General features: G+C 41.4%; 2 protein-coding genes across 2 annotated transcripts in view; one reads left to right on the forward strand and one right to left on the reverse strand.

The window, feature by feature from the left end:
- Nucleotides 1-3407, reverse strand: part of LOC102490083 (interleukin-36 beta) — a 19955-nt gene extending 16548 nt beyond the window's left edge. Inside the window, exon 1 of the mRNA XM_014590941.1 lies at nucleotides 3392-3407. Within this exon, the coding sequence (XP_014446427.1) occupies nucleotides 3392-3407 (16 nt within the window). The remainder of the gene's footprint in view (nucleotides 1-3391) is intronic.
- A 1354-nt stretch (nucleotides 3408-4761) lies between these two features.
- LOC102490518 (interleukin-36 alpha) lies at nucleotides 4762-14278 on the forward strand. The gene is made up of 6 exons (XM_027775005.1): nucleotides 4762-4812; nucleotides 6314-6458; nucleotides 7775-7876; nucleotides 12753-12866; nucleotides 13343-13482; nucleotides 14066-14278. Exons 1-6 carry the CDS (start codon nucleotides 4762-4764, stop codon nucleotides 14276-14278), a joined length of 765 nt encoding a protein of 254 aa, XP_027630806.1.
- Nucleotides 14279-15733: the final 1455 nt, after the last annotated feature.

The following is a 15733-nucleotide window of genomic DNA, read 5'->3' on the forward strand; positions in this document are numbered from 1 at the left end:
ATGCCCCAAAGCGAAAACCTCTCAAAAAAAAAAAAAAAGAAAGAGTGGATATTGGAGAAAGGGAGCAAATAGGTCTGGGCTGGTTTGGGGGTCAAAGCATCTGAATGTGTATGAGTGTGTGTATATATATATTTTTATATATATATATATATACACGCACACACACATATGTATTGGCAAGGGGAACTTACATCCATGGCCCCAAAAGAGATACTCAAGAATCAGCTCTTTTTCTAGCAATATTAGTCACTTATCTTTTAGTGATTGACATTTTTGACTACCAACAAAACCCCCAAGTTTAACTTGGTCATTAAGTTGTTTTTCTCATGATCACCTTTATCAAGTCAAATAATTCTAAATACAGATAATAAGAAAAGAATTGAATGCCTTGATATTGTAAAATGCAGAGTTCTGGGTACCTTTTCAGGAGCCCATACATATATTGCTGAACAAATGATAGGGCCCTCGTATGTGGTTACTTGGTGAGGTTGGGCGGAGCTACTTCTTGGCTGGCATTGGAGTCACCACTTACATTGTGGGGTGGCCATGATGGTTTTGGAGCTGTCTGTGATGAAGACAAGGTAAATCAGATGGTGATGAGGAAACTGTCAGCAGCTGGTCCTGCGAGGGAAGAGAAGAAAAACTGGTTGTACACTTCTTTACGTAGAGAGAGATGTATCATTACGCCCTGTCTCAGATGCATATTTGAGAGTAAGGATGGGGAGAATATATTTTGAAGCCAGCAAATTCCAAATAAATCTCTCTTCTCTATTATGGCTGGTGTAGTCCTGGTTCTCCAGTCTCAGATGGTATTGGAATATTGTTTTCCATCATATCTAGAATTTTAGAAATTTGAAGAGGATCACCACAGATACCTTCTAGTACTCTGAATCTCAGGGTTTTGAGGAAGGAGGTTAGTGGTAAGTCACCACTTTTCCCAACTTCAAGATGAGCATCTCTAATTAACTGCCTGTCTGACTCCCATCACTCTTTTTTTTTTTTTTTGGAGAGGTTTTCGCTATAGGGTGCGTGCGCTTGCCAGACAGAGAAAGACAGAGAGACAGAAAGTGAGAAATCACCTCCTGGGGGGGATGGCCACGCCACAGTCCCTTCTCCTCCATTCTCCTCTCGGGATCTTGGGCATTCACGCACACGCGCCTGGCATGAGTTTTAAGCCACCGGGTCCGGGGCACGAACCGCGGTCGACTACATGGGAGTGCAGCGACATAGCCATTATGCTAACTGCTGGTCCTACTCCCATCACTCTTTATCCCTCATCAAAAGAGGCATCTTTGTGAAGAAACCTGTACATGGCGCAATGATGTATTTTTCCAATCTGGGGATGGCTGCCTCTGGACTGCTGGTTAGGATACCAGAATTTCCCCCAAGAAGATCATGAGACTCAGTTGTTCACAATGCTACCTGCCTTTAGAATTTCAGTGCCTGATTCAATAGTTATTTCTAAACAAGGAAAAATCACCATCAGTCACCTTTATAAATAGCCCCAGCCCCCCCCCCAATTGCCAGTACTTAAAGACACAACCTCAAGACACCTCCTCTTTAGATGCAGTGGTGGTATGAGGCTCTCCATACATAGCTTCTCAGCAGCAGAAGTTACCTTTGGAGATGAGCTTGTCCTTGAGTTCAAAGTTAAGGCAATAATTACATCCAAGGGCTCTGGGATTCTGGTCCAGAACTTTTGAACATTTTAATAAGCAAGGAAGGGTTATATCTTGTGGTTGTGGGTGTGTCCACTCTGGCAGAAAGTTGGCTGGCCTGACACAGAGGTTCAGTATGACTAATCTGGGCACCTTGAGAAACAAGTGAAAGAAAATACCCGGAAACGACAGTAAGGAAATGCAGGTGAGACTACATGCTGAATTAAGAAGAAAATATCTTTTCTGGATTGGTTTGGGGATAGAATTGTGCCTCTCTTCACTCAATGAACTGCATGAGTTTATAGCCCCATTCTTAAGTGATCCTGAGCAAATCACACATTCATAGTGTACAAAAATTGAGAGTTTATTTATTTTTTGGATACAATTGTAAGAGCTTTACTCATATAATTTTACAAATCTTATATATATATATATTGCTATAGGAAGCATGTACATGCCAGAAAAAGAGAGAGAGACAGTAGAAGAGAAAATGAGATATCATTCCTCAGTGGGGATGGTCACACAGAAATCCCTTCTCTTGAGATTTGGGCATGCACATTAATACACCCAGTGTGAGTGTCAAGCTGCCAGGTCCAGACTCGAACTATGGTCTGCCATGTGGGAGTTCAGTGTCTTAACTAGCAGGGCATCTGCAGGCATACACAACAATTCTTTAAGGGCTGTTAAACTTTATCATAGATTTAAGAAAACAAGGCCCCAGGAAGTGAAAAATCTTACCCATGGTCACACCATTAGGAAGAAATCAACCAGGTCTCTGCTGTGGACCACTATGATATGTGCTTCCTCTGGATTATTGTCCCCTGCACGCTGTGTAAGCTGAAACATGTGTGTAGTTGTGGACATTGAATGTGTCCAGGAGAGGAGACTCACATAGCAGGAGAGACTTTGGAGATCTTGTGGCTTCTTAAATTGAATTAGGAATCAGACTCAGCTCCACATGGTAATGAAATGAAATTGTCACTCCTGAAACCTAGTATTGGGTTGTCAGAAAAGTTGTGATGCATTTTTTTTTCGCATGGAAAAGTGTAGAAAAATATGGTCAGGATATTTTTGGTGACTCAATATTTTGGTTGGTCTTACATTTTAAAACTCCCCACTCACTCTATGCCAAGATTTACTTTCATACAATTCTTAAAAGCTTTTGTTTTCACTCTCTGAAATCCATCATGAGCTCTCCTATCCAGAGGATTGCAACATACTCTAAACTCCTTAGAGTTAAATGTCCTCCCAGCAGGGACCATGATCAAACACATCAATATGGTCCTATCACTTGTCTGTTAATAATCCTGTAATGGAGTCTAGCAGATGGGGTAATAGTAACATTGCTGTACTAACACATAGTTGACTATGGTTTGAGTTCTGAACCTGGGAGCTTAAAACTCACACTGCATGTGTGCCCAAAATCCTGAAAGGAAAATGGAGGAGAAGGGATTGTGGCATAGCCATCCCTCCCCACCCCCTGGAGGATGATTTCTCACTTTCTGGTGAGAGTACACACCATATAGCAAAAATCTCTCTCTAAAACAAAAGCAAATGAGCAAACAAAATAACCCTGTAATGGCTTCAATTTATGCCCAGAATAGTATCCAAAGCTCTCACCATGGCCCTATAGGCCCAGGTGATATGTCCCTCTGGTCTTCCCATCATGCCTTCTTTCCTTCCCATCTGATTCCTTTGCTCTAGCTCCACTGGGGCCCTACTAATTCTCTTACCTGTAAGTGCATCCATACTGGGACTCTCCTGGCCTCTGCAGGAATGGGCCTCCCCAGTTCATCATGTGGGTACTCCCTCACTTCTTCCATGCATTTGTGGAAGACCCAACCTCTAAATGAGATACTCTCAGAGTGCCGTATCTATGTAACAACCTCTTATTTATGCTTTAGACCTTCATTCTGCTAGATTATTTTTTTCATATATTTGTGTCAATTGCTGAGGATATCTTTATTGACTTCGCTATGAGAATGGGAGCTCCATGGGGTGTTATGACATTAGAGAACTGTGCCTTCAATATCTGGAACTGCGCCTTGGGAACCAGCAGTTAGTGTAATGGCTATGTCGCTGGACTCCCACGTAGTCGACCACGGTTTGAGTCCCGGACCCGGTGGCTTAAAACTCAAGCTGGGCACGTGTGCGTGCATGCCCAAGATCCCTAGAGGAGAATGGAGGAGAAGGGATTGCGGCATGACCATCCCCCCGGGGGGTGATTTCTCTCTTTCTGTCTCTGTGTCTCTCTCTGTCTGTCTGGCGAACGCATGCTCCCTATAGCAAAAACCTCTCCAAAATATATATATATATATATATTCATATATTATATTCATATATATATTCATATATTCATATTATATATTATAAATTCATGAGAATTTATAAACATTTACTAAGTAAATGAATGAATGGAGCATGCCATGAAGAAGAGGGAGCCTGGGAAGAGAGAAAGAAGTGGGCTTCTTTGTAGGAAAAGCATCATTTGTAGGGACAGGCAAATTCCTCCTCACCTCATGGAGAAGGGCAAAGGATACTCTCCTGTCTCAAATCCAGGATGGAACATCCCAAGAGAGTCATTCAAACTGGCAGAGAGATTGGGAGCTTTTTCTAAACTGGATGGCTATGGTATCTAAATACCCATAGGCTAACACTTACTCACTGGCCAGGGCAGATTACAATGAAAGAGTTCTAGGGAGACTGACATGAGTACACCAAAGTGGGGCCCCTATTCTAGAGACTGATGAATATGGAGGACTCTAGCATTCTCTGAATCAGTAGAGTGTAGAGAGACTGGGATCACATTCCTGGAAGAAGTAGGCAGTAACTCCCATCCTGACTGAGAACTTTGAGATGATTAAGAGTGTAGAAAGACTGAGGCTTCTTACTCCATACTCTAGCTCTTCTTACTCTAGAGGTTGGCAGAAGTGTTCTCCCAAAGATCAAAATGGCAAGTAATAAAATGTCCAACCTTAAAAATAATTTAAGCTTGAGAACTATTCAGTTCCATCTGGAAATGTTTAATGACAAGTAGAGGCAGGGTGACACTGATGGCCACACTCTGAAAAACTGTAAGTACCACTTACTGAAGCAGATGAAAATGGCGCCTACCAGAGGATGCGGAAACACCTCCCTCTACATTCCCATAAGTGTAAGTGCCATAAGAAGAACTCTATCTTTCCTACCCTTGCTTTTATTTCCAACATACCAGCACTAGGCCTAGTAAATGAGAAAAGTAAATAGGATCCCACCCATGCCTCCCCACCGTTCTGAAAGCTCTTGTTATGAAAAGGTAATAATAAAATTATGCCACCTTGACTGGAAGGTTGTTACAGGACCTGGTAGTTAGGAAAGTGAGTCACTATAGCAAAATCTAAAATTGAATTACAAAAGAAGAAAAGCAAAGCAAAAAAAAAGAGTAAAGAACAGAAATATTTTCATGTTTTTATTTATATGACCTGATGTCCCTTTACAAATGAATTAGAAAGAGGTATAGACCAAGGGCCGTGAAAAACACATCACTGGATTGGAGTTCTACCAGGAAGGTGATGTCTAGTAGATTATCTTTTGCAAAAACAGACTACCACAGACTAGGCAATTTATAAAGAAAAAAAATTTACCTCAGAATCTTAGCAGCTGAGAAGGGTAATATCAATGATGCCTGTATTTTTTACAGAGTTATCCCATGGAAGAAGTGAGAAGGGACAATAGAGCAAACTCATGGATGAGAGAGAGTGGAAGGGGCTTAACTCATCTTTTTGATCAGGAACCCACTTGATAAAAACTATCGTACTCCTGCAACACGTACTTTGGTTCATGTGTGAGGGGAAAGTCCCATGACTTAATCACTTTTTAAAGGTCCTACCTCTCAACACTGTTGTATTGGATGTCAATTAACCAACAAGTGAATTTTGGGGGACATCTACTAACTATAGTGAAAGGCGTTGAGTCCCTGGAATGAATATCATACCTCTGGTATAGAGAATGTCTTTCCCAACTGGATCTGGGATTGGGTTTAAAGAAAGGAAGTGGTTGCCTCAGGAAAGGGGAAAGTTGAGAGACAAGACATGGACAATACTGTTTTTGTAATTTTGAATTTTTCAATTCGGACATTTTAGAACATGTATTATTTTGATAAAACATTAAAATAGTATAATTCTGTGTCCCAATTTCATCTAAAAACATTATTCTTTTTTCACTGATGCAGGGGCTGAGTTTTTATGAAGGAGGCGACATAGGAAATCCAGGAGAGTTTAGTCAAACCAGAAGTCATGGCATCTTTACTTTCTTCTTCTTTCTCTCTCTCTCTCTTTTTTTTTTTTTTTTGAAGAGGTTTTTGATACAGGGGGTGTGTACTTGCCAGAAAGACAGAGAGAGACAGAGAGACAGAAAGCGAAAAATCACACCCCTGGGGGGGATGGCCACACCACAATCCCTTCTCCTCCATTCTCCTCTCAGGATCTTGGGCACCCAGCATGAGTTTAAGCGACCTGGTCCAGGACTCGAACCACAGTCAACTACATGGGAGTCCAGCAACATAGCTAATATAACATCTGCTGGTCTCACTTTCTATTTTTAAAGAGAAAAAAATATTTTATTTATACAGTTGAGTGCTTCTAACCCTTGATATCAATCTCATTTTTCAAGCCCAGATTGAAGAGTCTGCCTCAGTCTCTGTCCTTCCCAGTAACAAAGTCTGTGATGAAAACAGAATCTTCTTCCTCCTGAGTCCAGGAAGACCATATTTCTGTGGACACCCAAATAGCTCAATTCATGAATACGTCACAATCAGGCAAAGTGAGCACTTGATTCTGCCCAGAGTGTGTCATACAGATTCGTCAAAGCTGAACACCTAGACAATGTTTCTTTCCTGGTTTAGAGTAGGTTGGACATTGTTAGAGGCTAAGCTATGGTGATTCAGCCAGTCAAAAGAGACTATATCAGGCCAGACAAAATCTAGGGCTGCACTGCCCTGGTCAATTGCTGAGTATGCCTGCATTCCACGTGCAGGGAATTTGCCCTTCCCTGTTTTTCCAGCCTGGAGAAATGTAAGAGAGTTACAGTAACTGTACTGACATAATTGCTAAGACTAATTCTGAATCTATAGAGTTGGGGAAAATCCCTAGATCCAACTCCTCCCTATGACTCTTAGGCATGTTTAGAAATACTTGAGAATCAAAGGATATCTTATTCTATCCTTTTCTATGTTGTGCATGAGTATTTGTGTGGATCTCTGACCACAGATGGAAGAACCTATGGTTCTCAATACCCATGAAGCTCTGTGTTCATCATATTCATGTGGTTTTCTGTTATGGGCCTTATGGATGTAGGCAGCATCAAGCCATCCCACTGTTTCTTTTTTTCATTATTCATTTTATTTTTTATATTACATTTAGTCACATATATCTTTATAGTGTATAACATTTCTTTTTCCAGCACAATTACCATGCATATTGGTCAAGACAAAGACATTATACACATCATCAGCAGCAACCTACTGTTTCTAAGAATCCCCTGACACTCCTTTGTGGATTCTCTGCAACAGAGCAGAGAAATTTTGTTTTTTACATTCTTGATAACATTATATGAATGATAGGATTCTTCCATGCCCCGTGGTTTTCTTTTTATGTTTTGTCTAGTTTTGAACACATTAAAACACCTTGAAGAAGTTTGGTCTTAATAATCATCAAATTTTGTGCATTTGAGGTCATTTCTTGTCAAAATTAAATACATTTTTTAATGTTTTGATTTGACTTTATGTTAGGTCAACTAAAAAAACAGATACTGGATAACACGAAATTTTCATGGATAATTTGTGTCTTTAAGTCCATTTTAATTTATGCATTTCGATCAGAGTTGCATTGCAATGAAGGATGTCTCTGAACATTTCCCTCCTCAGGAGAATGAATAACAGAAGTTTTTGATGAACTTTTGATGTTCACATTTGGCATCTGGTAGTATTGTTCCTCTTTAGGTTAAATGATAGCTTTAGAGGCCCTTCCTTTGGAATTTACAGAACTTTAAATGGGGTTGAGATACTCTCAGGGGAAAGATTATATTGTTAACCTGGACCAGAGACAGTGTGGAATCTTGGTTTTTCAATTCCTACACAGAGAAGATGCTTTTCTTGCAACTTGGTGGTAAAGGGGAGGCTTCTGAGAAAATGCCCATTGAACAGACCCCCAATCCCATTTGCAGAGGGCCCCCATTGCTGGGTGAGTCCTGGGCTTTACCAAATGTCCCAATGAAGTATCACCTTGCCTCAGTTAGGATGGTAGTTATCAAAAAACTAAGGAATAACAAGTCTCTCGAAGGGGTGGAGAGGGAGGCATTCTCATGCACTATTCATGTCAATGTAAATTATATAGCCATGACAGAAAGTAGTATTGAGATTTCTCAAAAAACTAAATACAAACTATCTATGATCCAATAGTTTCATAGCCAGGTATATATTCAAAGAAAGGAAATCAATATTTTGAGGTGATACCTACAAACCCAAGTTACCGAATTTTTTTTTTTTCTTGAGGGCACAAGCAATCACCAGAGACAGAGAGACAGAAAGAAAAAGAAGGAGAGGAGAAAATAGTCCCTATGCAGATGGTCATACTACATCCCTGTGTCTCTATCTCTCCTTTTTTGGGGGGGATTTTAGATGCAGAAATACATGCCCAGTGTTATTTCTTAAGATGCTGGATTTGGGACTCATGGCTTCATGGCTGGCCATGTGGGATCCAGCTGCCTTAATCACCAAGCCTCAGAGGTAGCCCTGACCTCCCATGTTTATTGCAACACTACTTATAGTAGCTAATATATAGAATCAACCTGCATGTCCATCAATTGACAGGTGGATAAAATAATGTAGTATATATACTAATGGAATACTATTCAGCCATAAAAGGACAAGATTTTGTCATTTGCAACAATGTGGGCAAACATGGGGAAAATAATCTAGTGGAATAAGCCAGATGCTGAAAGAGATACTGTATGTTCCCACTCATTAGTGCCGGGGTCCAGCCTCTGCGGGGGTGGGTTGACTCTACGGAGGCAGCGCAGGTGAACAGAAGACAAAGGCCTCGGTGCCTTTTCATGCACGTACTATGCCGGTAACCCCTCAAAGATCACTCTCTGAGGAGTGACCACTGCTAGGAATCATCGTGTGTTTTTATTGAAAATGTGATACATGCAAGTAAATGGGAGAGGGGCTATGTGTTTCAATTATCAGCCCATAAAGTTTTTAACAATAAGGTACAAAAGTTCCATTCAGGATTGGATTAAAGGTGGGTCTAGTGTAGTTTCGCAATTGTTCCTTTGATGTAGGTGGGTCTCCATGGAATGCAGTTTCGGGAAAGTGGCTTCATCAAGCAGAGATGATTATTAGCTGATGCGGCACAGCAGCCATCTTGTGATTACCGGGAATGGTGCTGAGAAAAAAAAATCTCAAGCATGGATATTAGTTTTTATGGATCTTAATAAAGAATGGAACTTATATAATTGTATAGGGATCTAAAACTTAATTCAAGGAACCCTAATATATCTTAAAGGGGTAAAACTTACTGTTTGCTAGGTAAGGGCGGGGACAGCCTTTTCAACTGGCGGTAAAGTGACTAAGGAGTTAATGAGGAACTTTTAAGATGAGTATGTGGCATTCTATTGTGCCTGTGGCTCCACTGTTATGTATCTTGTTGGAACATTAGCCATAGTGGGGCAGGAGTGCCCTGGGCCTTCCAAAGGTCAGGAAGATTGCTGCCTAGATGTGACTTTATCACATCCTCCATTGTGACCGCTGGAGTGAAGCATTGTAATTGACAGTAGGTGGTCAGAGCAAAGGGGAGTGGTCGGGGGACTTCCCGGAAGATTTTATCGTATACTCAGGATGTATAAGAGAGCTATGTAATTCTTTTATAGTAGTATGTTGGGGAGTCAGAGGGAGGTCGCTTCCCAGCAAGGCTACAGTCTCTGGAGTGTACAACAAGCAGCCTTGCTGAACATGTTGAGTGGACCCAAGCTTTGTTCCTAGGTCAGGGGTGGGGTGGGGGGACGGGTGGCATACAACAGTGGCCTTGCCAATGTGTTGATCCGACCGGAAGCGGAGCTCAAAGGTCGGGGGGCTCAGACAGATGCTGGGGCCTCACCGGGTCGGACTCCTCCACATTAGTACAAACTAACAGATACAATCCCTCAGAAGTGGAACATAAAATGGTGGATACAAGAAATTGGGAAGGAGATGGGAGAACTTGGTTAATAGATACAAGAGTTTAAGAAGATAAGTGCAATCAGTTCTAGAAGACTCTAGCATAGTAGAGTAAGTATAATTAATAATAATTTAATGTATATTTCAAAAGAGTTAGAAGAGATGATTTTGAATTTTCACAACATGTGGTGATAAATATTTGAGTTGACCTTTTATGGCCTTTATTTGATCATGGCACGTTGTATTCATGTACTGAAAAACCACACTGTTTTCATGAGTATGTACAACTTCCACATGTCAATTAGAAAGTATAATAATATTTTAAAAATTACTTTACTTATTTTACGACATATTATTTTATTGACTAGGTGTTTAAGAAGGATTAATTATAAAATTGCAGATAGCAAAAAAGGTAGACTTAATTTTCTAAAGGCATTATCAGACACATGAGCAAAGATATCAATACAAAGAAGTTTATTACGACATGAATTTCAAAAGACACAAAATGAAGCAAAGCAACATAAAGAACCAGTAATGATGGATCTGGATAAATAAAGGGTATTGCATCTATATAGTGAACTACTATATAGTTATTCAAAGTTGTGATGTTATTATTCATATTTGATGGAACTTTTAAAAGGTGAGTCCTACTGGAATAAGTCAGTTGCTGAAAGACAGATACTGCATGTTCCCACTCATTAGTACAAGCTAACAGATATAATCCCTCAGAAGTGGAACATAAAATGGTGGACACAAGAAGTTGGGAAGGAGATGGGAGAACTTGGTTAATAGATACAAGAGTTTAAGAAGATAAGTGTAATCATTTCTAGAGGACTATAGCATAATAGAGTAAGTATAATTAATAATAATTTAGTGTAAATTTCAAAAGAGTTAGAAGAGAGGATTTGTCTTCTGTGACAATACCTGAGGAGGAGAAGGGTATCCTAAGCCCTGTGCAGCTTCTAACCACGCCTGGTGGAGGCCCTTAGCTGGGAAGTCATATTGGGCTTTGTTTGAACAAAGTGAGAGAATCCACGTGAGTGAATTAATTTCTTCCTCATGGGAGTGATTTAGGTTCTATGGATGTGAGTGGGTTGTTATAACATGAGCCCAGACATTGGTGTCAATTTGCACAAGGACTCTTGCATTTCTGCTTCTCTGTCATGCTGTGATGAATCATGAGGCTTTACCAGAAGGCACCAAATATGGCTGGAGAATCTTGATTTTTTTAGCCCACAGAATTATGAGCCAAGTAAACTTCTCTCTCTCTCTCTTTTTTTTTTTTGAGAGGTTTTTGCTATAGGGTGCGTGCGCTTGCCAGAAAGACAGAGACAGAGAGATAGAAAGCGAGAAATCACCCTCCCCCCCAGGAGGAATGGCCAGGCTGCAATCCCTTCTCCATTCTCCTCTCAGGATATTGGGCACACATGCACATGCACCTGGAGTGAGTTTAAGCCACTGGATCTGGGACTTGAACCACGGTCAACTACGTGGGAGTCCAGCGACAAAGCCATTACGCCAACTGGTGGTACCAAGCCAAGTAAATCTCTTTGCTTCATAATTTGTCCTGGCTCAGGAATGCTGTTATTGCAACACTAAATGGACTAAAACAGTGTTTGTATTTACATATTTATGTATATGTGTATTTTCATTGGTTTTCTGATGGTATCGTCACAAAAGACAAGCATGCAGACAAGCATGCACATTTCTCAGTTTTGCTAATCTGGATTTTCAGGTTTTTTTTTTTTTTTTTTTTTTTTACAATGAACATTTCCTAAGCAGAAGAGCTCCTCCTCCAGAGTGACCATGGACTGGTAAAGGCTGTAAGGAAGGAAAGACGAGTTGGGAGAGAACATGAGGTGATCTAGAATACACTGACAAGATAGGGTGCTCAGGAACTGGCCTCACTTCAGAACAGGACTGCCAGCACAAAGGCTCTGAGAAGCTGGAGGAAGATTGACTGAGGTCAGTCTTTTCCTGAGACTCGCAGAGAATACGGTGACTGAAGACCAGGAGTGGTTAGAAGCCGCACAGGGCTTAGGAAACTCTTCTCCTCAGTCTACCTTGCACCTTGCACCTACTAGGGTATCTCCCAATTATGAAGAGCAGTCATATGTGTGTGTGTGTGTGTGTGTGTGTGTGTGTGTGTATACATGTTTTTTTCCCTTAAACTCAGTTTCTGTGAATATATTTCCTGGTTGTTGCTCTTAAAAGCTTAGTATGACTTCCTTTTCAGGCTGTTTGGATAAATCATAGCTGTTCTATGGTTGACATTTATTTGTATATGATTCATCTAATCTTCTGGCACCAGAAACCAGCCAATACCCAGAGTGCCAGGAAATCCCAGCCCCAGTGAGAACGCCTTCCTTTCCCATGAGGATAAAAGGCCAAGGTCCTGGTAGAGCTTATCCAAACACCTGTGAGTGGTAGAGGCAGGGAAACAGAAGCTAAGTTCTCTTCGAATAGCTTATGGATGAGGCCCTTAGCTGGGAAGTCTGGGGAGATCCTTCTGGATCTCTAGCTTTGGCACTCTCTGTCATCTTAGGGCTTTGTGTCTAATCCTGAGCAGGATTCTTATGTAAGGTTGATTCTACCAAGAGGTAGGCTGTGTACAAGAAGATAAGCAGGCAGGTGAGTTTTGGGAGTATAGATTTCTGACAGGGTCACTGTTAGGCTGGTCACCAGCCCTTCTTCAGACCCAGGTTCAACTGTGACTTCTTATTGATGCAGGTCCTCTCTTGGAGTCAGTCTTCACATAGGTGACCTCACGCCTTGGTGGTGTTAAAATACCACCATCATGCCAAGAAATGGTAAAGATGCCCAAGAAAGCACAAAAAATTGGAGGAGGGGATGTTCTGTGCCCTCATTCTTACCTATTTGTATTTTTACTTTCTGTATAGAATTAGCCCGGATTCAACCTCTTGTGGGGGATATTCAGGATAGCAGTCATCGGGTATGGGTCCTTCAGGGAAAGACCCTCACAGCAGTCCCAAGGAAGCAGCACACGGTTCCAGGTGAGTGGTCAGGTCTGTGGAGTCCCCTTTGTCCAGTCCTTTTGTGTGTCTGTGGTCAGCCTTAAATCTCATGGAGGCTTGTTGACTGGCATATCTGCAGAGAAGAACATCTCAGGGCGGTAGTGAATATAGGGTGATTTTAGGCCTGTTCTGTGACAGGGTCATGAAGTCAGAGAGAGAAGGCCCAGGGGAGGCAGAAGAAGAGGTCTGTGGAAAATGGTAGAAGACTTTTCTGTGCAATTTTTAGGAGTAAGACTAAGATGAAAGAATGGCCTCTATGAGAAGACCAGTTTTTAATACATGAAGGCTGACTTTTCTCATGTATGACTTATCTAATGGTAGGATGGGTGTCCGGTGAGGTGACAGGTGGCAGGGTGACCACTGTACGTCAGCAGATTACAGCCTTTAAAACACTGGCTCAGACACGCTGCCTGTGAAATGGCAACTGAAGGCCATTTTCTGTTTCCTGTTGCCAGTCACTATTACCTTAATCCCATGCAAGAACCTGGAGACTCTTGAGAAAGACAGAGGGAATCCCATCTACCTGGGACTGAAGGAACCAGAGCTCTGCCTATCTTGTAGGAAGGTCGGGGAGCAGCCCATGCTGCAGCTCATGGTGAGTTCAGAAAACAGGGCCATGCAGTGATGGGCTGGGGGAGCAGCTGGTAATGGTTAAAGCAGTGCTTTGTCTTCCTCAAACCTTTCATGTCAACATCTGCTTTCAGAGCCTCATGTTAAGAAACATTGAAATGTGTGCCCTGTTTCAACCATAATCTTAACATGTATAAAAGTATTTGGGGTATTTTTTTGTAACAGAGAGAGTGGAGAAAGAGAGAGAGAATTTTGACAAGGTGTCAGTGTTGTCATCCTCTGTCCCACCCTCCCAAGTAGCTAGGATTACAGGTGCACACCACTGCAGCCAGCTTGTTTCAGATTGTTCCAGGATCTGAATCTGGGCCTCCCACATGGCTCCAGCCTTGTGCAACAATGCTCTACTGCTTGTGCCACTGAGGCAGGACTAGTGTGTGGTTTTTAATACCATATTATGAAACAGAGATCTCCAGGCATACTTATAATGGGAATGGTATTGTGAATACAAAACAAAATAAAACAAAACAAAACAAAACAAAACAAAAAACAGTGTGTAAAGATCAGTAATCCAATTAATTATGTTTATCTCTGGGGTCCTTCTCCTTCAGGAACAGAACATAATGGACTTGCATAACCAGTCCAACCCTGTGTTACCCTTTCTCTTCTACCACAATCGGAGTGGCAGTATCTCCACCTTTGAGTCTGTGGCCTTCCCTCGATGGTTCCTTTCTGCCGGCTCCAAAGGAGAATGTCCTCTCATCCTTACCCAAGAACTGGGGACGATCAACACCACTGAATTTCAGTTAACTATACTGAAGTAATGTCAGTTTGGAACTGGAGGTTGCTCCCAAGTGGGAGAATCTTGCTTTTGTTTCCTCCATCTCTAGCCCTCAAATTGCTTCTGAGATGAACTTTGCCATACAGACTTTTTTCACAAGGAGAATGGGCAGAGTGTCCACAACCATGTGCAATTTTCAGAAACCAGGTTAAATGGAGAGGAAGCATAAATCTTAGCCTAAGGAGAATCTGTTGCTGGGGCTTCTCACCTAAGGGTATCTTTCTGCCTTTCAATACATGGGTGTAGGAATCCAAGTGCTGGACCAGGCTTTGTGGATAGTGTCCTGGAGACATATGACCTTGCCCACAGCCATGTGCTAAGATGTGGCACCACTGCAAAAGTAGTACAGAAGGTTCTACTTGGCACACTTGCTAATAACACTCCGCATAAGAAACGAGGATGATGTCTTTTTTATTTTAAATCCAGGTCTCTGGGTTTTTGTATGTGTTGCCCTGTATTGTGGGTTTTGGATCCTGACAAGAAGAAGCAGATAAAGAAGTTCTAGCAACAAGAGTAAACGCAAGCTGAACCCCACCCCCCCACACACGCACACACCCTAACACCACCACCAACCTCCACCAGGCTTGGTTGATGCCTCCGTAAAGTTACATATTCTGGTGCTAACTTGGTAAAGAGCTGCTGTTGCCTATGATGACTTTACCTAAAGCATACCACCGAATCCTATGAGCAGTTACATTTGTGCGTTAAAAATGTTGTCATCTTAGTTGTTCTGCTATAAATGGAATGACTTTAATGGAATATCCTGATCATAATATCGTTTCCTTGTATTTATAGGGATTTTTATAGTTTGCAAAGTAGGCTGACATTAGGTCTCTCATTTCTAAAATGTAGCAGTAGGATTATTGGGATGGGTAATATGTTCCTAAACCTGGGTTCCCCCCAAGCCTCACTACTGGGATGGGACAAGCAGAACTTCATTCACTGGAATCATCCTGTATGGGCTGGGAAGGACGAGGGGAAAGAGAGGAATGTTGATGAACAGAAATAAAACTGCTGATAGATTGGAAGAAGAATTTTTTATAAAATACAGTGAAGAAAATATATGTGACAACTATTTGCTGGGTACATCAAAGTAACAGAAAGGTAGAGTTTTGAATATTTCCAATATAAGTGATGATAAATAATTGAGTTAATGTGTACGGTAATTACCCACTGTATTCTAGTAGTATAAAAATCACACTGTATCTGTCACAAATGGGTACAACTCATTTTTAAAAAAAGAAATCATATTGTAAGTTTTATTGCACATTTCAGGTGCATACTTGACTGAAGAACTCTCTGTGTCCTGCCCTGTTGGACGTATCTGAGTTTCTTGTGTTTTTTTTTCCTGTGAACTCACAAACCATAAACTGACATGGCTCCCACTCATTGAGAACATATTCATTGTGAAATCTTGTCCCTTCTCCTACCATCTTTT

The sequence above is a fragment of the Tupaia chinensis genome, unplaced genomic scaffold (assembly GCF_000334495.1).
Source record: "Tupaia chinensis unplaced genomic scaffold, TupChi_1.0 Scaffold000511_1, whole genome shotgun sequence".
In the NCBI taxonomy this organism is placed as follows: domain Eukaryota; kingdom Metazoa; phylum Chordata; class Mammalia; order Scandentia; family Tupaiidae; genus Tupaia; species Tupaia belangeri.